The sequence below is a fragment of the Sus scrofa genome, chromosome 12, assembly GCF_054392235.1.
Source record: "Sus scrofa isolate SSC_HxYL_T2T_F1_AM1 chromosome 12, Sscrofa_HxYL_maternal_Yorkshire_Landrace_v2.0, whole genome shotgun sequence".
NCBI classification, from domain to species: domain Eukaryota; kingdom Metazoa; phylum Chordata; class Mammalia; order Artiodactyla; family Suidae; genus Sus; species Sus scrofa.
Window position 1 is genome coordinate 3,232,200 of NC_139394.1, and position 21,370 is coordinate 3,253,569.

At 57.4% G+C, this 21,370-nt stretch overlaps 1 protein-coding gene across 2 annotated transcripts; it reads left to right on the top strand.

The window, feature by feature from the left end:
- Window positions 1–4,549: 4,549 nt before the first annotated feature.
- CANT1 (calcium activated nucleotidase 1) lies at window positions 4,550–20,428 on the top strand. Of its 2 annotated transcripts, XM_084983399.1 has the most exons (5): window positions 4,550–4,653; window positions 14,714–14,867; window positions 15,027–15,366; window positions 17,268–17,471; window positions 18,219–20,428. In XM_084983399.1, the coding sequence occupies exons 2-5, from the start codon at window positions 14,736–14,738 to the stop codon at window positions 18,587–18,589; spliced, it is 1,047 nt and encodes a 348-aa protein (XP_084839525.1). In that variant the 5' UTR covers window positions 4,550–4,653; window positions 14,714–14,735; the 3' UTR covers window positions 18,590–20,428. The 2 variants fall into 2 exon arrangements, with proteins under 2 accessions (XP_084839525.1, XP_020922176.2); XM_021066517.2 differs by having other exon boundaries at window positions 14,714–15,366.
- Window positions 20,429–21,370: the final 942 nt, after the last annotated feature.

The following is a 21,370-nucleotide window of genomic DNA, read 5'->3' on the forward strand; positions in this document are numbered from 1 at the left end:
TTTTGAGACAGCCGCTGGGGGGTGGGGGTGTCGATATTAAACACGGCAACAAAAGCCTGGGATTTCCCAAGATATTCATGAGAAACAGAAGGCTCAGAGGCATGGAAAGTTCCAGAGAACCGGCACTGAAGTCTGAGAACATCTCGGGCAGGGCCCTCAGGGCCCACAAAGCAAGCCAACAGGCAGCAGGGCAAAGAGGCTGGGCTCCCGGAGGCAGCAAAGCAGCCCTCGGTAGAAGAAACACTATGTCAGGCGAACACGGAGCCGGCCAGGCCCCCATGCCCTTGTCAGTACTTCCTCGCCCTGTTTGAGTTGTAAGGAGGGAAGCAGCAGATGTGGCACTGCTGGGCTCGCTCCACTGTGGCCATGACCCTACCCCCACCCCCCCACCCCGCAACCACCAGGAAGGAATGTTCTCGCTTCAGCAGATATCTTCCCGACGGACAGTCCGGTCAGCGCCAGGACGAGAGTATGGCAGAAAAACAAAGTTAGCAAATCAGAACCCAGAGCCAGCAGTGGTGCCTGGGGGAGATTTCATCAGCCCTGGGGCGGGTCAGAGGCCAAGGCCAAGCAGAATAATGAGCCCCCACCCCAAGGAGGTCTCTTAGTGCCCAGAAGACCACGCCCATGCTGGAAGTCCCAAGGAGCCCACACCTCCTACACAAAGACGTCTGGGCCAAGCTCTGAAAGTTTTCCTGAACATTCCCAAGTGGCTGTGCATTCTCAGATGAGGGCAGCTCCAGGAATGTGACAGCAGCGGCTCTGGTCGGGGGAAGGGCACATTCCCCAGAATCCCTGCCCAGAGGCGGCACGTTCCCTGTACTCCTCGGTTTGGCCATTCCTTCTCTCTCCCTGAGCAAGTTGTGGTGCTCGCCCATTCTCATCACTGGAAAAAACGACAGGACCTCCCTCCGCAAGATAAGCACAGCGTGTGGTCAGCGGTGCTGTGAATTTCCCCACTGCAGCCCTGAGGATCTGCCTCTCGCAGCTATTTTGGGCTGGGCTTTCCAGCCACCCTACTCTCAAGGGCAGAGGCTGGTACTGCCAATGTTTGAATTTCGTTCCAAAGGGTAGCGGCAGGCAGGCCGGGATGGTGGCGTCCCACTGCCAAGGGATGGGGGCGGGGGAGGCTCCGTGGAAGAAGAGATCTGGAGAAGGAGCTGAGATGGAAACTTGGCAGCCAGACCCAGCCTCTCTGGCCTCTGGCCCACCCTCACTGACCCCGGATGGCCCTGCCGGGGTCCTGGAAGGCTCGGGGCAGGTGGGACGCCGACTGGCAGCTGCAAGGATGGAAAGGCGAATCTGCTGCTTTACGACCCTCACACCTGGAGATGACACTCCACCTCTAAGGACGCCACCCAAAGAAAGGCAGGAGGGGAGCATAAGAAACTGCTCTCTCCACTCTTCGCTCCCCTATTTGGGGAATTCCTTTCCAGCACTTGCAGTCACACAGAGATAGAGCCGGCCGGGGTAGGTAATAAACACGACGTGACTTGATGCATAAAGTGGGAGGGCCCCCTGGTGGACTGCACAACGCTAGGCACGTCACTGTGGAAAGCGTGAGTAAATGAATCAGTAGACACAGGACTGGACAGTGAAGGATTTTCAGTCTTGTATGCAGAGCCACAGGAACAAAAACACAGGAACAAAAGGAACAAAATTCACAGAGAGAATTTCCAGGAGTCCGCAGTGAAGGCTGCAACGATGCAAAGAAGACAAGGACAATGGAAGTCAAAGGAACACCTGGCTGCACAGGACCACGGCGTCACCGCTGACCGGGAGGAGGGCAAGTTCATGGCACAGCCCCCTGGGAAGGCAGCATCTCTTCAAGAGAGGATGCAAGTCGCCTTGGATCTAGTCATCTCTCCTAAGAATCTGACACTTGTGCTCAAAGAGGTAAGTTCCAGGAGATGCCCCAAAGCATTGCCGTACGTTGCAAGATCACAGAGAGCCTTAAAGGCCATCAGGAGGGGCCTGGGGAAATAAACTGCAGGACATCCACAGTGGAATACCTCGCGGCTCTTCAGAGAGTGAAGCAGCTCTTTGTACAATGATACGGAGCGAGCATCCGTGTGAAGTGAAAATGACAAGCCTTGGGGAAGAACATTAACGAAGACCTCGGGAAACGGAAAAAGGCAAACCATGTTCTCGGGTAGAAGACGCCATACCATAGAAACCTCAGTTCTCTCCCAGTTAATCTACAACTTAGAGCCCTTCCATTCGAAATCCCAAAAGGCCGGGGTGGGTGGGATGTAGCGGGGGTTGGGCGGTGGATTGTCTTACCACATATGAAGGCCAATTATAAAGAGGTAATAATGAGACAGTGGTTGTAGCTATTGCAAAAAATCATACCAATACAACATAACAGAAAGCCCCCAAATAGACCCATGTGTATCTAGACACTTGATCTGTGACAAAACTGGCATTGCACGCATCTCAATGGAGAAAGGATGGGTTATTTTCTAAAAACAGCACTGAGGCATTGGGGCATCTATAGAAGAAGAACTATAAGTGGCCAAAAATTATAAGATACGCAACGTCTCAGTAATCAGGCAATAAGAAGACATATGCCATCAGCTGGTAAAATTAATACACTCAGTAATGTCTGTGGAACCACCTAATCGCTCATCCACTGCATAGAGTTGTAGTTCGTTTTCATGAAAGTTATAACAGGCATATATATAGTCTAGGGATACATACCTATTTGCTAAAATTAGAAAATAAAGCAGGGTTTCCATCATGGCTCAGGGGTTAATGAATCCGACTAGGAACCATGAGTTTGCGGGTTCGATCCCTGGCCTCGCTCAGTAGGTTAAGGAGCTGGCGTTGCCGTGAGCTGTAGTGTAGGTTGCAGATGTAGCTCTGATCCCAAGTTGCTGTGGCTGTGGTGTAGGCCGGCAGCTACAGCTCTGATTAGACCCCTAGCCTGGGAACCTCCATATGTCTGGGGAGTGGCCCTAGAAAAGGCAAAAGACAAAAAAAAAAAAAAAAAAAAAAAAAAGAAAGAAAGAAAAAGAAAAGAAAAGAAAGCAAGCAAATGATTATTAGCACAACATTCAAGATTGTGATTACCTTGGGGCAGGAGGGAATTGGGAACAGGGACGAATAGCAAGGGGGATTTCAAGACTCACAGGGCTAAGATTTTTCCTTCTTAAGCTGCGGGGCATATATAGATATAGATATCTGAACAAATAAAAGATTTGAAGAATTTAAATAATACATGTGCTGTATGGCTGGGATTCAACACATGATGGGAAACAAGTGAATTCAAAAAGGGTGTTCCCCCCCAAAAAAAAGGCAGAACCATGTTTAGTATATTTTCATTAATTTTAATTTTAATTTTTTATTTTTATTTTAATTTTTTTTGCTTTTTAGGGCTGCACTCGAGGCATATGGAGGTTCCCAGGCTAGGGGTTAGATTGGAGCTACAGCTGTCAGCCAACGCCACGGCCACAACCACACACGATCCCGGCCTCGTCTGCGACATACACCACAGCTCACGGCAATGCCAGATTCTTAACTCACTGAGCAAGGCCAGGGATCAAACCCACAACCTCAAGATTCCTAGTCAGATTTGTTTCTGCTGTGCCACGACGGGAACTCCTCATTTGATATTTTAAAAAGGTAATTTAATATAGGCGTTTATGATTGGTTTGTGTGTCATAAACTATCCCTAGCAATAACCACAAGAAACTAGTAGTAGTGATTGTCTCTGAGCAGGGAGTGCAGAATAGGGCAGCGGGGAGAGTTATTTTTCACTGTGCACCATTTAGATAACTTGAATTTTCCCTTATGCATCTGCTATTTAACAGAAGCCTCTTGAGAGAGACCAGTGGGTGTCTGCAGGCTTGGAATGGCTAAATCAGGTGCAGACCCCCAGAGCACTGAGACACCCTCCTTGCCAAGCTCTTGGGTGATGAGCCACTGCTACCGGGCTTTTGTCAGGATTTCTAAAATAGGTACATTGCAGGACTTAGAGGTGAAGGGCAAGGATGCCTTTTAACACTTCCATTAAAACAGCTCGGGGACTGGGGAGGAGACCCAGATTTGGGAGAGGGTTCTTTGATTGCAAAGCAGTGGCAGGGAAACCTCCACCCCATCCCCAACACCCTCCTCCTCCCAGGACATTCCAGCCCTGTAGACCTGTGCTCTGATCTTTGCTTCGGAAAATGGTCCACCTTCTGATGTGACCGATTAGAAGAACCAAGGACAGGGGCTGAGAACCAGCGCGGCATAAAGGGGTCTTTGCTTCTCTGCCTCCAGGCGAGGGGTCCTATAATCTCTGCTTTAGGAAAGATAACCCCTTCCCCATAGCCTTCATCCCATCCCCCTCCAATTTTCGCTTGGCCAACGTTCCAGAATAATGCAGTGGGCCGGGAATGGGGCTGGGCAGTGCAGACTGCAGCGCCCCTCTCCGGGGTCCACCCCATGGCCGGAGACTCTTCCTCCAGAACCCGCTTTCTGAACAGCGAAAACTACAACTCCCAGCAGTCCCGTTCGGCGCCCGGCGCGCAGCCGCAGAGCAGAGGCTGCCGGGAGCGTGTGGCCCGGAGGTGGGGCGAGCGCGCCGGGCGGAAGTCGGCCGCCCGCTTGGTCCGGCACTTTCCGCAGCGAGGCCCCGCTGTCCGCGGGCCCCGGAGCCGCCCGCACCGGGTAAGTGGCCACCTGTCCGCGGCCGCCTGCGCTCGCCGCCCCCTCCGACCGCGCCCCGGACCCCGCAAGCTCCCTCCCCATCTGACGGAGCGGGGCCCCTGCCCCTGCGTCGCTGACGGGGGTGGGACGACTCTCTGACTAGGAGAAACTGTCCCCTTCTCCCGACCGATGGCGGACCGCCCCCCACCCCCCGCGATTTGCCGGACACCTCTCCGCTCGGGTTTGGGACTCCTAACTCTCTCTGACTAGCGCGGGACACCACCCCTCTGACTGCAGGACTCCAAACACCCTCTGACTTGCCGACACCTTCCCGCCCTGACCAGGGTGGGACATCATTCCCTCTGACCCTGACGAACACAGTCCCTGAGGACAACCTTTTCCTGCCCCGGCGATGTCGCTGCCCGCCCTCTGACCTATGCAGGGCCTCTCCTGACCGTTAGGGAGCCTGACTGGCACTTTGTCACACCTGCAGCGAGCCTTCCTCTCCCCCTCAGCACAGCTCACTGTCCTTCCTTGGCGCCCAGACGTCCCCGCTGCCCCGTCCCTTCCTCGCCTCGCCCCCCTCCCCTCCCCCCACTTGGTCTGGACGGGCACCATCCCTGGGATGGGCGCCTCCTTGCCTGTCCTTGTTGCTTGCTGCCTTTCTCTTGCCCTCCGCGTCCCTAGGCTTGACAGGCACTGAAACCTGCACTCCCCCTTCTGTCTGCCAGATACATCTTTTCCCAGGCATCCTGGTGTCTCCCAGGGGACCGTGTGTCTTAGCACTCCAGCCCCATTTCTCATGTCCGTCTCGGGGTATGTGCTTGACATCTTTTCCTGCCACATTCTCAACAAATCATAGGTTTGGGAGCACACGTCTGCTGATGTTGACCCAATCTTGCTGGCTCTTCAGTGTAAGGACCAAAACGTGACAAAAGCCTCGGGTCCCGAGGGTCCGTGAAAAGGCAGCGAGTGCTGCAGTCCTTCGGGAGCTGTGGGGTCTCTGCGGCCTCTCCTTCCTCTCCTTTGAGGAGCTGGGCTGGGCTGCAGGCTCTCCTCCAGCCCCCAGCCCCACCTCTGAGTGGAGCAGCCCTGCCTGAGCCTGTGGGCACGAGGGGGCTCCTCCCACAGCAGCCCACAGCCTCAATGAGCCCTCTATCCAGCTGAGAGGCACGCTGAGCGGCCAGCTCCACCCTCTGCCCTCGGTAGGGGTGTCCACCCAGAGAGTCTTCAGTTTGTTCCGGCACTGTCACGAGGACACTGCTGTGGTCTGGGGACAGGGTTCTCAGTCTCCTCACTCTTTCCCTTGTCCAAGTTAACCTGCTCACAGCAGGCACCGTGACGTTACAGGGTGCAAGTGTATCCGTTCCGTTTTGTGCTGCCCTGTGAGCCCTCGATTGAGGTGTAGCTCTCATTTGATACCTCCTGTTAACTGAAAGGTTCCTTTCTTTCCCCTAAAGATGGACCCCAAATGTAGTTCATACCTCATCTTCATAGCTCACAGCAGTGTGGGTGTGTGGGTTTAAGCTGTTGGCACTTGAGGAATTGTTTGCCTGCCAGTCTCACCCTACCCTGTGCGTGTGCCAGGCATCGTGTGCACAGGGGCAGCGAGGAGGGGCCCGGGGTGCAGGCGGAGGGGCCGTGTCCACCCCACCCCCTGAATGTGGCCTTTGAGGTGAGCAGTTGCAGGCTCCCACAGACACTCGCCTCTTTGATCTGAGTCTCAGGACTTCTCGGGCAGCGACTTGGCAACTGTGTAGGGTAGGTGGATAAATGCTCTAGTGTTTTCTCCTTTGACAACAGAGTATCTCAGAGTTGGAAATGTGGTCCAGGTCCTGAACGGGGTCTGCACTGTGATGAGGAAGTCATTTCTCTATTGCTCAAACGTTCGTGGAATGGCACCTAGGACACTGGCAAAAAAAAAAAAAAAAGACAGCAGTTATACTTTTTGCTTCAGTGACACTCTGGACTGTGGAGATTCCTGGCAAGCTCTTATTAAATGCCAACCTTTAGGGGAACCTAAAACTTTTATATTGATTTTCAAGGACTTCTGTGTTGATTTCTCTCTTTGTTAGATGAAGGTGACCGACTAGAAAAAAAAAAAATAATCCTTGTAATAGAGAAATCTGTTTGGGAAGAAGTTCAGTTTTCTCTTTTTGACTGCATTTTAAATTAATTAATTGATTAATTTTTGTCCCTTTAGGGGCACACCCTCAACATATGAAGGTATCCCTGGCTAGAGGTCGAATTGGAGCTGTAGCTGCCAGCCACAGCCATAGCCACAGCCATGCCAGATCTGAGATGCATCTGCGACCTACACCACAGCTCACGGCAATGCCCGACCCTTAACTGACTGAGCAAGGCCAGGGATCAAACCTGCGTCCTCATAGATCTTAGTTGGGTCCTTAACTACTGAGCCTCAATGACCTGCTTTTTTTTTTTTTAAATCCTGATCGTTTATCTGTAGTAAGTCCAGGTGTTAGCTAGAACTCACAGCTCCCGGTGCTGAAGCAGGTCCCCACTTCCGTCTCTGTTCGGCTGGGGGAACGGGCCGTGGGAAGGAGGTAGAGTAGGGCTCCAGACAGCCCTGGGGGCCCACAACAGATGCAGTTACGGCGAGTGAGGGTGAGGTTGGAGCCGACCCAGAAGGGCTCCCAGGGGTCCCCAGGGCTGCGTGGGTCCCAGCGATGCTGGCCACTGAGAGCAGTGGGAGAGAAGATGGGCTCTCACAGGTGCAGCTCCGCCGTCTCTCGGCGCAGCCCTGTTAGGGTCCATGGTGGGAGGCTGTGTCCCCGTGTTGTAGGCTCCCTGGGAAGCAGTCAGTTGTGTGTGCTGCGGTTTAGGGCTTCACTTTCACCCGGGGAGATAGCTCTTTGCTGAAAATGCTCTTGAGGACAACATTGATGTTACAGCCGAGGCACCCAGGTGGTGGGGTGACTACAGACCGCAGGCGACCCCGCCTCCCTCCCCAGAGACGGCGCCATGTCGGAACGGCCCTGCCCCTTGGCACAAGCTGGAGGTTCTTCCCTGTCTCCCTCCTTGTGGGCAGCAGAATGATGCCCCCCGCCAGATGTCCACATCCTGACACCCACGGTCTGCAGATGTGTCACATGGTAGAAGAGGATTCAGAGAGCAGATAGAATTCAGGTTGTTCACCAGCAACCTCAAAATAGGGAGAGCATCCTGGGTTATCCCGCTGGCCCCAGGGCAGTCTCAGGGCCTTTAAAGGTGGAAGAGGGAGGCGGGAAGGACAGAGCGCGGAGGAAGGGGCCAGAGGCCGAAGAGGCCTGGAGAAGAGGCCCGGAAGCAGATCCCACCCTAGGGCTTCAGGAAGGGACACTGGCCTGGACTTTCCCCCAGGTCAGTCTTTTGTCCCGAGGCTGTGAAATAAGATTGTGGTATTTAAGCTGCCGGGTCTGTGGTGATTTGTTACAGCAGCAGCAGCAGCAGCAGACTAATTCACTCCTCTTGGGTAGTGACTTCAGAAATAAGGTATCTTACTCTGTATTTAGTTGGATTTGGTGAGCAGCTGTGAAGGCCCGATGTCGCAGAGGAAGGGGAGTCGGGGGAGGTGCAGGGTTAGGAAGGGTCCGGAGTCTGAGCCCCTAGTGAAGTCTCCCTCTGAGAGGAGTGGCCTCAGCAGCCCCTGGAGGACCTACTGGACTTCTGTGACCTTTTCCTTCCTCCCTGGTTTCCTTCTGCTGCCCACCTCTGTCCAATTTTGAAGTGGACTTTTCAAGTACAAAATAGTAAACCTTAGCAAGACCGAAACAGAAGACTGCCTTAAATCCGGTCACATTTTTGAGGCGCCTTGCCCGCTTCCTGACACACATCGGCCGCATTCTTTGAGATGCCGTCTCCCTGGGGCTTTGAAGCCCTGGAGCGTCAGTGGCGGCCCTGGGATCAGCTTTTTACTTTCAAACCAGGAGGTGCCCTGTGGCAGTGAGCAGAGCCAGGACTCTAGGCCAGCCTGCTCCTGAGACTGAGGCGGGGAAGGGAAGGCAGCTGCTCTGACATCTGTGTTGTCACTTCCCGCCTCCCTAGATCCTGAAAGGGAGGAGTTTTGCCCTGGAGCTGTTGTTAAACCTGTTTGCCGTGTCACCTGTCCCACCCAGGTCCTGCAGGAACTGTCCCACCCAGGTCCTGCAGGAAGCTGCCCGAGGAGGCTGTCTGTGGGCTGTGGCGGGAGTCTCAGCCCGCTCCCGGTGAAGCCTTGGTAGAGTCAGGTGGCCAGAGGATGGCTCGTGGGGGCAGCGGTGTCGGAGCCCATCCTCACTCTTAACCGTAACCGGACCGCGCAGGGGCTGCGGCTCCTGGGATAGGGAGATGGTGGCACCCTGAGCAGGAAGAGATGGCGCCACTTCCCTTGGGGTCTGGGGACCCGCTGGCAAGTGGACAGGTGCCGACCCCACCCCTGGCTGTTTCAGGCCTGCTTTCTAAGGAAACTTTGGTTGACAGAAACCAGAAAAGCGTGGGTGTTGGTGACCTTCCACCTAAAGAGAGGGGACGGGGAAGGAAATGAGGACTCGAGCCTCCCGGGTGGTTGTTGCCCCTTGACAGCCAGCAGCGTCTTTCCGGGATGCTGGAGTGTGGCCAGCGCGGGGGAGGGGAACCCAGGGGCTGTGGCCCCCTGAGTTTTCTGATCGGCCGCAAACTTGGGTACAGGCCCACCTGAACCATTGAGCCTGGCCGGCCGAAGAGCCTGTGACCTTTGCACTGGCAGCTTGGTTCCGATTTTCCTGATTACTTAAAATCTGCCCATCATGCTGCAGGTGGTGGGGTTGACAAACTTCTTGTCGCAACCATTTAAACCGCTCGCTGTTTGGAGGAGTGGGCCCTTCTGGGAATGGCTTCGTCCATTTCACCTCTCACCGGCACTGGCTCGCTTCTGTTGGTTCTCGTGGATGGCAGGGTTTTGGTTGTGGTGTTGGTTTTTGGTGAAAATGAAGCTCTTGCTTGGCACCAGGCCTCTAGCAGCAAGACACTGCAGGGAGCTCGCCGTCAGTTTCAGGTGATAAACCGGCGTCTCACTGAGTGAAAATGCATCGCATCGGAAACTTTCTTTTCTACAAGATAAAAGTAGTCCCTTGGGATCCTAAAGGGGGACGGAGACCCTCTTAGATCCAGTGACGCAGCTAAAGGGATTTTCTGGAAGGCAGCCTGAGTTCTGCTGTCACCGGGAGCAGTCGGGTGCGTTCGTTTTTGCCGTAACAAATTACCACAACTTGTTGGCGGAGCACAGCGCCAGCCTTTTCGTTCTGGAGGCCAGAAATCCAGTGTCATGTCCCTGGGCTGAAATCAGGATGTAGGCAGCTTCCTCTGAAGGCTCGGGGACAACCCCTCCTCGCCTCTTCCGGCTTCAGGGCACCCCACGCATTTCTGGTCACGTGGCCGTTGCCTCTTCTTAGTGGCCAGGTCTCTGTCCCCTCCCTTCTGTGGTTGCCTGTGGGGCCCCCGGGTAATCTCCCCTCACAGGCCCTCAGCTTACTCACATCTGCAGTCTCTGCTGCCACAGAAGGGGTCGCTCACAGGTTCTGGGATTCAGGCCGAGTGCCTTGGGACCAGGGTCACCCCCCACAGGAGGTTGGCTTACTGCTGGGGGAGGGCAGGTCACAGTAGACACGGCAGGAGGGGGAAGGGCCCGTGGGAGCAGGACTCTCTTGGGGCAGCCAGGACTTCGAGGTGGTTGCGTGTGGCCAGGTGGAGGACACATGCCACCACCCAGCGTTGGGCACGTGGCGCGTGGGGTCGTAAGCAAGTCGGTGCTGCGCGTGGGGAGTGCGTGCAAGACGAGGCTTTTCCTGCGGGCTGAGGAGCGTGTCCTTTAGCAGGAAGGCGTTGGGGCCTTTTGGCTTCATCTGCGGCACATGCAAGTTTCAGGGCCAGGGATCAAACCCTCGCCACCAAGCTGCTGCAGTGGCAGTGCCGGCTCCCCAGCTCGCTGCCCCACAGGAGACCTTGCCGAGAGTCTCCTTTGAGGAAGGTCCCCTGTCAGTTGCGTGGAGCGTGGGGTGCGGCGGGCCCGGTCCGGGCTCTGCGCGCCATTCCTGTGGAGCGACAGCACGTGGGTCCTCAGCTCTGCAAGCTGCTCGGTCGCTGACCCTGCAGCTGGGCCCCTGCTTACAGGAACGGCCAGCACCTCCACCAGCTTAGCCTGTAGATCCAGCCCCCAGGCGGGTGGGCCAGGTGCTGGTAAAGTGAGGAGGGAAGCAGCCAGGCGGCAGGCCCTGCAGATCTGAGCCAGCCAGCCTGGTTGCTGGGGAGCCAGCACGACCATTTACGCGTGGAGAGACACGAGGCCCAGAGAGGCAAGGTCACTTGTCTGAGGTCACACAGCTGGTAAGTGGCAGAGCTTAGGTTGGACCTGGACAGTCTAGGTCATCTGGAGGCCAAGGTGAGGGCAGAGACTGTGGGAGTGGGAATGCAGAGCTGGGGTTCAACAGGTGAGGGAACCTGACACCTGCCAGGACGTGCCTGCTGCCCAGGATGGCCCCTGAGAGCAGGGAGTGCCCACCCCCAGCAGGCTGGAAGCTGTGCACTCCGGAGAAGAGGTGGCGGCAGAGAAGGAGCCAGCCTTGGGGGCTGAGGAGAGCCAGGTGGGAGGACAGCCGGTGCGGCGCCACTCCCGTCCCCGTGCCTGCCGGCAGGAGGTGCAAAGACCTCCCTGTGGGGCCTGGGCCCAGGGGCGGGCTTGTCCGTCTGTGGTCATCTCCGGGGTACAGGGGCAGACCCTGGCCTGGATGGGAGAGTGAGCGCTCTTCCAGGCGGGAGATGAGGGGGAGGGACAGAGGTGTCCCAGGGTCAGGGCAGGCTCGCCACGCATTCATAGGCTGATTCCCATTCAGCCATAACATTTACTGAGCTTTGTCAGTGTCTCTGAGCGTGTAATCCCAAGATGGAACGGTAACTCGGATGGGAGGTTTGTTCACATGTAGACTAAGAGAAGGAGCTAGAAGAGCAGGCATGGCTGAGCTGACCCTGGGCAGCAGGAGGCCCTCCCTGTGGACATGAGGCCAGGGAGGTTCCTCCAGCCCCTGGCCGCTCGTGGCGGCTGCGGAGTCTCTTTGGGGAGTGAGAGGGCAGGAGATGGGACGAGATCAGTGGCGACAGTGAGGATGGCAGCTCAGGAATGGAGAGAGAGTTGACCAGGGCTGGTGAGGACAGTATCACGATGGTGACACATCTACACTGGCAGGCACTGTGTCCACTGCTCCTGCAGCTCTGACAGCGGGGCAGCCTGGCTGTTGGGGGCAGGATCCAGGGCCATGGGCTTGCTGTGTAACTATGGTGGGGCTCGGGGCTGTGTTTTTCATTCCTTCGTCAGATGCGCCCTGGGCTGCCTGGCGGGCAGCTGCCGGTGGAGGCTCGCCCTGGGCCGCCCCCTCCCTGCCTGAGGAAGTGAGATGGTGCTGAGAGGGCCCAGATGCTGTGGCAGAGGTGGGCAGGCACAGGGTGGGCAGGGAAGTGCTTCTGAGGAGCTGATGTCTTAGAAAAAGCCTGGAGGAGTTCCTGTCATGGTGCAGCAGAAATGAATCTGACTAGGAAACATGAGGTTGCCGGTTCCATCCTTGGCCTCGCTTGGTGGGTTAAGGATCCAGTGTTGCCCTGAGCTGTGGTGTAGGTCGCAGACGCGGCTCAGATCTAGCATTGCTGTGGCTGTGGTGTAGGCCGGCAGCTGTAGCTCCGATTAGACCCCTAGCCTGGGAACCTCCATATGCCGTGGGTGCGGCCCTATAAAGACAAAAAGACAAAAAAAAAAAAGGAAAAGAAAGAAAAAGCCTAGAGGGTGGAAGGGAGGCGCCCAGGAGCGAGGCCGGAGACCAGCAAGCCCTGCCCTGCCCTGCCCCCCTGCCCTGCCCGGGGATGAGGCCTGTATCATCAGGGAGGCTGGCGTGGCCAGCGGGGTCGGGTTCAGCAAGTAGAGGAGCCGGCTCTCAGGCGAAGAATGAGGGGTCACGTGAGTGGTGAGGGGTTGCTCCCCAAGCAGGCAGTGACACTGCCGGATGGTGTCACTGGCTTCAGGGCACCGGAGGGTGTCGGGAGAGAGGAATGGCCCCTGGGGCTGGAGGCTGGGTGGCTCCGGGGAGGAGGGGCCTGGAGGCTGGAGCCGGATTGCTAGGCCTGCTGACAGGTTGTCGCTCTGGTAGGAGGGGCACTGGGGCCGGCTGAGGCTTTTCGAGGTGGTTCAGGACATTTCATCAAAGTGTAGTATTCGTGCAGAAAGCTGCATCTCCTAGGGTTTTGATGAATGTTTTGACCCGAGCGGCTGCGTTTATGGCTGTCCCCCGTCATTGCCTCTATTCCTGGCCCAAGGTTTGGGAGTGACTGTGTGAGAAATTCAGGCAGAATTGTGAATAGGAGGTGAGATGCAGGAATTGAGAGCTCTGCGGTGACACTGGGCTTGACATGAACACTGGGCAGCTTTTCAACCCTCGGTTTGGCGAGGCCAGAGGAGGGGCCAGGACTCCTATTTCCCCAGAAAAGCCCTCAGAGCCCAGCTTGCAGCCCTGTGATAACTTGAGGGGCTGCTTCCTGGAGGAGGAGGGCGCCCTCACCCAGGACGGGGGGAACTGCCGCCGTGCCTCGGAACCCGGTGTGTCTTGCTCTCTCCTTAAAAGTCAGTTTTCCACCCTTGACCTCATGGCCAAAACCTAAGACTCTGTTCAGAAAACAAGGGAAGGAGTTCCTGTTGTGGTGCAGCGGAAACAAATCTGACAAGGAACCATGAGGTTGTGGGTTCGATCCCTGGCCTCACTCAGTGGGTTAAGGTTCTGGCATTGCCGTGAGCTGTGGTGTAGGTCACAGACACGGCTCGGATCTGGCCTCCCTGTGGCTGTGGTGTAGGCCAGGGGCTACAGCTCCAATTAGACCCCTAGCCTGGGAACCTCCAGGTGCAGCCCTAAAAAGACAAAAAGACCATTAATTAATTAATTAATTAATTAAAAACAGAAAGCAAGGGAAGCGGAAGGCCTGGCTTCCCTGTGGTCCAGTTGCCACGATTTTCCATCTTAGGAGCCAGTGGTCTGCATGCAGGAGGAGGGGGAGCAGGTGGCCCCAAGCTGCTGAGTCTCTATGCTGAGTCCGCACACCCTTCCCAGCTGCTGCCTGGTGGAGGGAGGAGCTTCTGGAGACCAGGCAGAGATGCTTCGTGGCCTGAGGAGACATTTCTCTGGCTGGGACCCGGACTGCAAGAGACCAACTGAGACACTGCTGATTCTGCCCCGAAACAGTGCTAGGCTTGCTGAGCTGCCCTGGTTTGTGCTGGGGACAGGAGCTGCTATTCTGGCCGCCACCACCAGCCCTGGGGCTCTGTCTCGGGCTGCCCCCAGGGAGTGGGCCGGGCGAGCCCTGATCTCCTTGGAGCCGATGTGCTGACCACTGACGTGCTGGACTCCAGGAGGCCAGGGCTGGTCCGACGCTGGTCCCTTGGCCATTTGCATTACAGAAAGGTGCCAGAGGACAGATGTCGCCAAAACCAGAACTATTTCTGCTTGGCTTGAATGTGTCTTATATTTGGATATTACAGAAACCTAACCCAGGAGGAAGTAAAAACTTGGAGAGTGGGCGTCTGCTCTGTGCACTGTTCTAGGGACACAAACAGACAGCTGACAACTGTAACATGACGTTGGGTGGTGACAGAGCCCGAGGAAGGGGATGGAGGGTGCCGTCGGGAGCAGAGCCACGAGGGAGGGCTGCTCAGCTGAGGTGACCTTTGATTAAAATACAGACCTGTACCCTCTCCGTCTCCTGTCCTGCCCATCCCCCCCCATGCTGTTCCCTCTTTTCTAAGGTGGACCTACATAGAACTTTCTCTCACTGAGCTTTCTGTCTTGCCAGCTGGGACAGAGGAGACAGAGTCTTTTGTTTTGGAAAGATTTCCCATCTTACTGAATAAGAGTAAACAAAGCTACTGCCCGAGTCAGGGTTTAATTCAGCCATTGCCACCTCCTCGGAAGCGATGACCACAGAGTCACGGCTGTGCCATTTACTCTGGCTGAGGCAGCCTCCGGCCTGCACCCTCGCAGAGCTGAGAAGCCTGCGCCTGGCAGGCCACTGACCTCTGCTCTCCCCTGGGTTGCAGGTCCCGCCTGCCCTTCAGTCTGATGCCCGCCCAGCCCTCCACCCCCCTGGAATGGAATGAGTCTATGCACTCGCTCCGGATCAGCGTGGGGGGCCTTCCTGTGCTGGCGTCCATGACCAAGGCCGCAGACCCCCGCTTCCGCCCCCGCTGGAAGGTGATCCTGCCATCCTTCCTGGGTGCCGCTGTCCTCTGGCTGCTCTACGCCCACCGCCCGCCCCCCGGCCGACCCCCTGCACCCAACGCCCACAACTGGAGGCTGGGCCAGGCGCCCACGGACCGGTACAATGACACCTACCCTCTGTCTGCCCCCCAGAGGACGCCAGGGGGGACTCGGTACCGGATCGCTGTCATCGCTGACCTGGACACGGAGTCGAGGGCCCAGGAGGAGAACACCTGGGTCAGTTACCTGAAGAAGGGCTATCTGACCCTGTCTGACAGTGGGGACAGGGTGGCCGTGGAGTGGGACCAAGGCCACGGGGTCCTGGAGTCCCACCTGGCGGAAAAGGGGCGGGGCATGGAGCTGTCGGACCTGATCGTCTTCAATGGGAAGCTCTACTCCGTGGACGACCGGACAGGGGTTATCTACCAGATCGAGGGCTCCAGGGCTGTGCCCTGGGTGATTCTGCCCGACGGCGACGGGACCGTGGGGAAAGGTGAGTGGTGCCGGAGGACAGGTCTGGGCTGATGGTCGGCTGCTTGGCTTTGCACACGAGCATGGGGACGGTGATCCTGGGTCCAGAGGGAAGGGATGGGAAGGGCTCATCTCCCTCCTGCCTCTCAGCCGCCAGCTGAAGCCGCCTCCAGGACTGTGAAGCGGGGGCTGGGGGGGGGGGGCTGCTGCTCTTACTGCCTCCGGAAAGGAGCCCTTCCTGCGCTGGGACCGTGCCCTCCACGTGCCGCCCCTTTAAGGCCAGGGCCCTAGAGTTTCTTAGTGTGAACTGAGACTTTATTAAAAAGCAGACGCCAAGAAATAGCAACAACCACAACAACAAAAAAGACAAAAAGACAAAAAAAAATAAATTAATTAAAACAAAAAAAAAAAAGGAGTTCCCGTGGTGGCGCGGTGGTTAACGAATCCGACTAGGAACCATGAGGTTGCGGGTTCGGTCCCTGCCCTTGCTCAGTGGGTTAAGGATCTGGCATTGCCGTGAGCTGTGGTGTAGGTTGCAGACGCGGCTCGGATCCCGCGTTGCTGTGGCTCTGGCGTAGGCCGGTGGCTACAGCTCTGATTCAACCCCTAGCCTGGGAACCTCCATATGCCGCGGGAGCGGCCCAAGAAATAGCAACAACAACAACAACAAAAAAGACAAAAAGACAAAAAAAAAAAAAGCAGACGCCTCCCTTCTGAGGACTCAGCAGAAGCGGGGGGGGGGGGTCTGTGTGTGAGCAGCAGTGATCCCCCCCTTGAGCAGATCCAGGCCCCTCTGCTCTGCTGGTTGCCAGCAGGCGGGGAGGGCGCTGGGAGGGGCAGCCTGCAGGCCCGGAGCCTTGCGGGGAACGCCCTGTGTGCCTGTGCTCTGGTGGGTCCGCACCTTCTAGAAAGCCAAACTCCACTGCAGGCGCCTGAGGTCAAAGGAGGAATCGTGTGAACTCTGGGCGCTGGACTGGCTGCCGGGCCCTGCCCCAGTGATCAAATCTGTGTTTACCCGGGCTGGGCAGGTCGGTAGGAGCTATCTCAGCCTCCGGTCCTAGAGAAAACGTCAGATGCCCGCCTCCTGCTTCAGGCTGTCAGAGGGCCCGCCAGCGTCCGGTAGTTCTTTTTGCCCCTTGGATGGTGAGGAAAGCAGAGGAAGGGAGCTCGGGGCCATAGAAGGGACTGCGACTGCGGGACGTCAGCGTGTCCCAGAGCCACTTGAAGGGCCCCATCTCTCCAGGAGGGCTGCGGCCCCAGCTCCCTGGGCCAGCAGGAAACTTGCAAAACGTTTGAGAGAGAAGCACAGTTTCGAACATGGTGTAGGAACAGGTGAGAGAAGCTGGGAGAAAAGAAAGCGCACGGCCTTCCAAACTAGGCCCATGGTAAACGACTCTGTCTAGGAAGATAAACACGCTGGTGGTGTGGCCACTGTGAGCCCCCACACCAAGCCCCTCTAGCTCCAGCCGTCGGCACATAACTCAGGCACGTGTCGTGCGGCTGACGCTGTCCCAGGGTGGGGCTGACAGCTGGAGACACAGGGAGCTTGGGCTCCTCGGAGGTGCTGAGTGGAGGGCAGGCCTTTCTGGCCGAGCGGGGCTGGGAGGGAGGGAGGAGGAGGAAGAAGGGGGGCTTCCTGGAGGGCAGGCGGAGAGGAGGGGGCGCTGGAGGGTGGAGGTGGTGCCCGTCTGCCCTGCGTGAACGCCCGGGCCTGCTCTAAGGAGAGAGGCCTGACTGCCCACCCTCTGTGACGGAGCTCGGAGCACGCTGGCCTGTCCCCTGGGAGTCCGACCCGGGACCTCTGACACCCAAGGCTGTTGGACCGAGAGGGCGCTCTGTTCTTTCCTGACTGGACGCCTGGGAGCCAGGCCAGCAGAGGGCTGGCCGTCGTCTCAGGCCTTCCCCCTGTCTCCCTGTCTCCAGGCTTCAAAGCCGAGTGGTTGGCTGTGAAGGACGAGCACCTGTATGTGGGCGGCCTGGGCAAGGAGTGGACCACCGCCACGGGGGAGGTGCTGAACGAGAACCCGGAGTGGGTGAAGGTGGTGGGCTGCAGGGGCAGCGTGGACCACGAGAGCTGGGTGTCCAGCTACAACGCCCTGCGGGCCGCCGCCGGCATCCGGCCACCAGGTGAGAGCCGGGCCCACGGGGGCTGCGCAGGGGCTGCCTGCAGTGTGTCCACCCTGCGCGCGCGTTTGCTGGCGGCGCTCGGGCTTTGCTTCTTGCTTGTTGGCGATTGGCCTGGCTCTGGTGGTTGCTCCTGCTGGGCCTGTTCTTGGGCCTACAAGCCACTTTCTCTTTCCCTTCAGCTCACCCAGACAGATGCCCTGGCGCGCCCAGACCGCGGCCACGGCGGGAGTGGCTGCCCAGAGCTGTGGCTCTTTGCCCTTGTTTCTGACCTCGTGGTTTGTGGTGGGGAGTCGCAGTGCTTGGAGCGGCCTGGTCACCTCTAGGCCTGGGGGCGAGGCAGGATGCAGCTTCACCCCCACGGTGGCTCACTCTCCATCCTTAAATGTGGGGGAGCGTTGCTGCCTCTTGGGCTTCGAGGCAGCCTCTGATCTTTCCCAGGGTGCCCTTCTTCTCTGCGCCCCTTGGTTGGCACTAAGGAGGCGAAGTCCAGGCAGACCTCGTGGCCGTGGCTCCCTGGCAGCACTGGGCAAGCTGGCGAGGAAGGGTGGCCGGAGAGTTGGGTGCAGCAGGCTCGGCGTAGCCTGCAGGCTCTGTCCTGCCTTCCTGAGCCCCGGTACCTGGACAGTTGGGGACACAAACACGTGGAGATCTTGCTAAAGAACAGATGACGGGTCTGCCTGCCCGGGTGAGGCCGCGCCCTGGCTGGGGAGGGAGGGCGGGCAGGTGACCCGGTCTGTGTGTCCCCAGGCTACCTCCTCCACGAGTCTGCCTGCTGGAGCGACACGCTGCAGCGCTGGTTCTTCCTGCCGCGCCGGGCCAGCCACGAGCGCTACAGCGAGAGGGACGACGAGCGCAGGGGCACCAACCTGCTGCTGAGCGCCACCCAGGACTTCAGCGACATCTCCGTCCGCCACGTCGGGGAGGTGGTGCCCACACACGGCTTCTCCTCCTTCAAGTTCATCCCCAACACTGACGACCAGATCATCGTGGCCCTCAAGTCTGAGGAGGACAGAGGCCAGATCGCCACCTACATCATGGCCTTCACGCTCGACGGGCGCTTCCTCCTGCCCGAGACTAAGATCGGGAGTGTGAAGTACGAGGGCATAGAGTTCGTCTGACCCCAGGAAAACCGAGCTGGTGAGCGAGGCCCAGGGCTGGCCCATCTAAGCTACATCAGGACTCAGAGTTTAAAACCTGAGGACACCACTTTTACGTGGTGTTTAGTTGAGGCTTTAGTTTCTCGATTTGGAACCCTGAGGTGTGTGCCTGGTTCAGAGCTTTCTGGAGTCGGGAGCTTAGTCCCCGCTGAGCTGTGGATGCTCGGAAGGGCAGGGGCCAGGGTCCTGGGCCGGCGGCCGGACGCTTCCCTGCGCTGCCATCTGGTGGTAGAAGTTGGTCATTGCCGGCATCTCGGTTCAAGGCCTGTCCTGATGCCACCCTTTCCTCCAGCTGACCTCCCTTTTTTTCTTTCCATTTGGTCTTTTGTTCAATAAATATTTCTTGAGCTCCTACTGTGTGTCAAGCACTGTGCCTCCTCTGGGAGCACAGCAGTGAGTCTGAGGTGAACCTGCCCTCAGGTGCTCCCAGGCCCCCCCCCTTCCTCCTGAACCTCAGGCATGCAGCCCAGCCTCCCAAGCCCTTGGAGAAGAGCCTGCTTACACTGCAGAACATCAGCAGGCCGTGAGAGCCGGGGGCAGGCCTCTGGGGACACGTGCACCAGAGGACTGCAAGTGGGGGGCAGGCTCCCCAGCCCCACATCAGACGGCTCCCGTCAAGTGGCCAACCCCGTTTGCAGTCATCAGGAAAATTCTGTGGCTGTGTAGCACTTTGAAGTTTTAATTATTAACATATATTAATGACAGTAGTTTCCCTTCTTATAAAATGGAATCGCCAAGTCTTAGCAGAGCAGAGTCTTGCAGTCAACAAATTCATTCCAAGAAATGGCAGTTAAGCAGTTCCAGTTGGCAAGGCACTTCCAGGCGTTTCTTAGTCCTTGGCCCAAGGACACCAAGCTGAGGGTGAGGATGCTTGGCCTTTTCCTCGCGACTGTCAGAAACGCCACGCCTTTGAAGACTGCCGCGAGTGACTGGAATTTGTACTTCCTGCCCGAGTGGGGCCCTGGGTTCTGGCGGCCCTGCACCAGCACGGGCGCTGGGCGCCTTTACCGGAGGTGCGGATGGGCCTGCCTGGCGCTGCAGTGTCTGTCTTTGCTTTCGCCTCTTCCCTGGGGGAGTTTTGCAGTCTCTTCTCCCTGGAACCCTTCATGCACACCTCGACGTGTCTCGGTCCCTGTGGCCTCTTCTCCACGATCCAGGGTGAAGGCAGAGGGTCCGGTGCAGAGGTCGGCCAGAGCGGAAGCCGACAAGGGCAGCTGCCATCAGCCTGTGGTGCCCTCGCGCAGAAGCTACCTCACCCCCAGCAGAATGTAGAGTTGGTGATGGTGGGGCGGGGGCGGGGGGGGGGGGGCGGCTCTCAGGCTCTGGCTGTCACCATGCGGACCCCGTTTCACCGACTTCTCCCACTTCGAACCTCTGACACCGCCGCTTGGGGGAGCCAGGAAGGACCCCTTGTTCTTGCGCTGGTTGTGTTCCTTCATCTATGAAACAAGTCACAGAAGAACAGAAAACAAGCTTTTTGAACGTGACACACTTCTCCAGAACTGGCTGTCACTGGACATAGCCCGAAAGCTTCCTGACCCACCTCCTCGAGGAAGGTCCAGGACATTGGGCTTGTGTGGTTTTCAAAATATGGAGATGGCATCAGGACGGTTGGAGGACTCGGGGTAGTCACTGAGCTGAGACCCACGGCCAAGGCGCCCCGAAGCACCCCTTCCACACGGTCGAGGATTTTCAGTTATTTTAAATCTAGCCTTGACACTCGCTGCTCTAAGGTTAATGATTGTTTTCCTTCCTACTGGAGCCATTGTTTTGTAAACAATAAAGTGAATTCTCTTTGTCTTCTGGTCTGTATTGGCTATTCAGGGAAGGACGCGCTCCCTCGGGGGATGGGAGGTGGTCCTGGCGAGGAGCAAGCCGGAGCCTTCTAGGTACAGGCCTCCGATGTGCCATGAGAGTTCCTGGGACAGGGACCCATGGACCTTTGCTGACTAAGGCTTTCTGGAAACCGTGTCACCTAGCCCAACTTTTCCTGAAGTCTGAAGATGCGCCTTTGATCAGAGGGGTTAAGTGGCTCTAAGAGTAACCATTGTGGCTCAGTGGGTTAAGCACCCGATGCAGTCTCTGTGAGAATGTGGGTTCAATCACTGGCCTCGCTCGGTGGGTTAAGGATCCCGCGTTGCTGCAGGCTGTGGCATAGGTCGCAGATGCGGCTCAGGTCCAGGGTTGCTGTGGCTGTGGTGTAGGCCGGCTGCTACAGCTCCAATTTGACCCCTAGCCTGGGAATGTCCATATGCTGCAGGTACGGCCTTAAAAAAAAAGAACATAGGCTCTGAGTCACCCCCTGATTCCAGTCCTGGCTCTGACACTTCCATGTAATCAAGGGTGAGCGTAACGGAGCCACTTCACAGAGCTCTCGTGAACAGTAAGTGAATCCATACACAGAAGGGGCGTAGAAAATTACCTGACACTTACCTATCCCCCACGCACCCATTTTGTTGGACGTACCGGAGATTGGAGCTCCCGTGAGAGGTCTGAACTGGTGTGGGTGTCATTACGGTGCCTGATGGGCCTTCGGAACAAAGGAGATCATCCCGCAGGACCCACTGGGCCCAGGATGCCCTGAGAGGCTGGTAAAGGAGAGGCCTTTTCTGGAGGACATCGGGGTGGGTGGAATCACCCTCCTTCTCCATCCCTCTGCCCTGCTCTGCGTCCCCAGAGGCTGCCTGAGTCACACCCGTTAGTGCCCTCTGGATGGGCCCAGACTGGCAGAAGGTGAGGGGT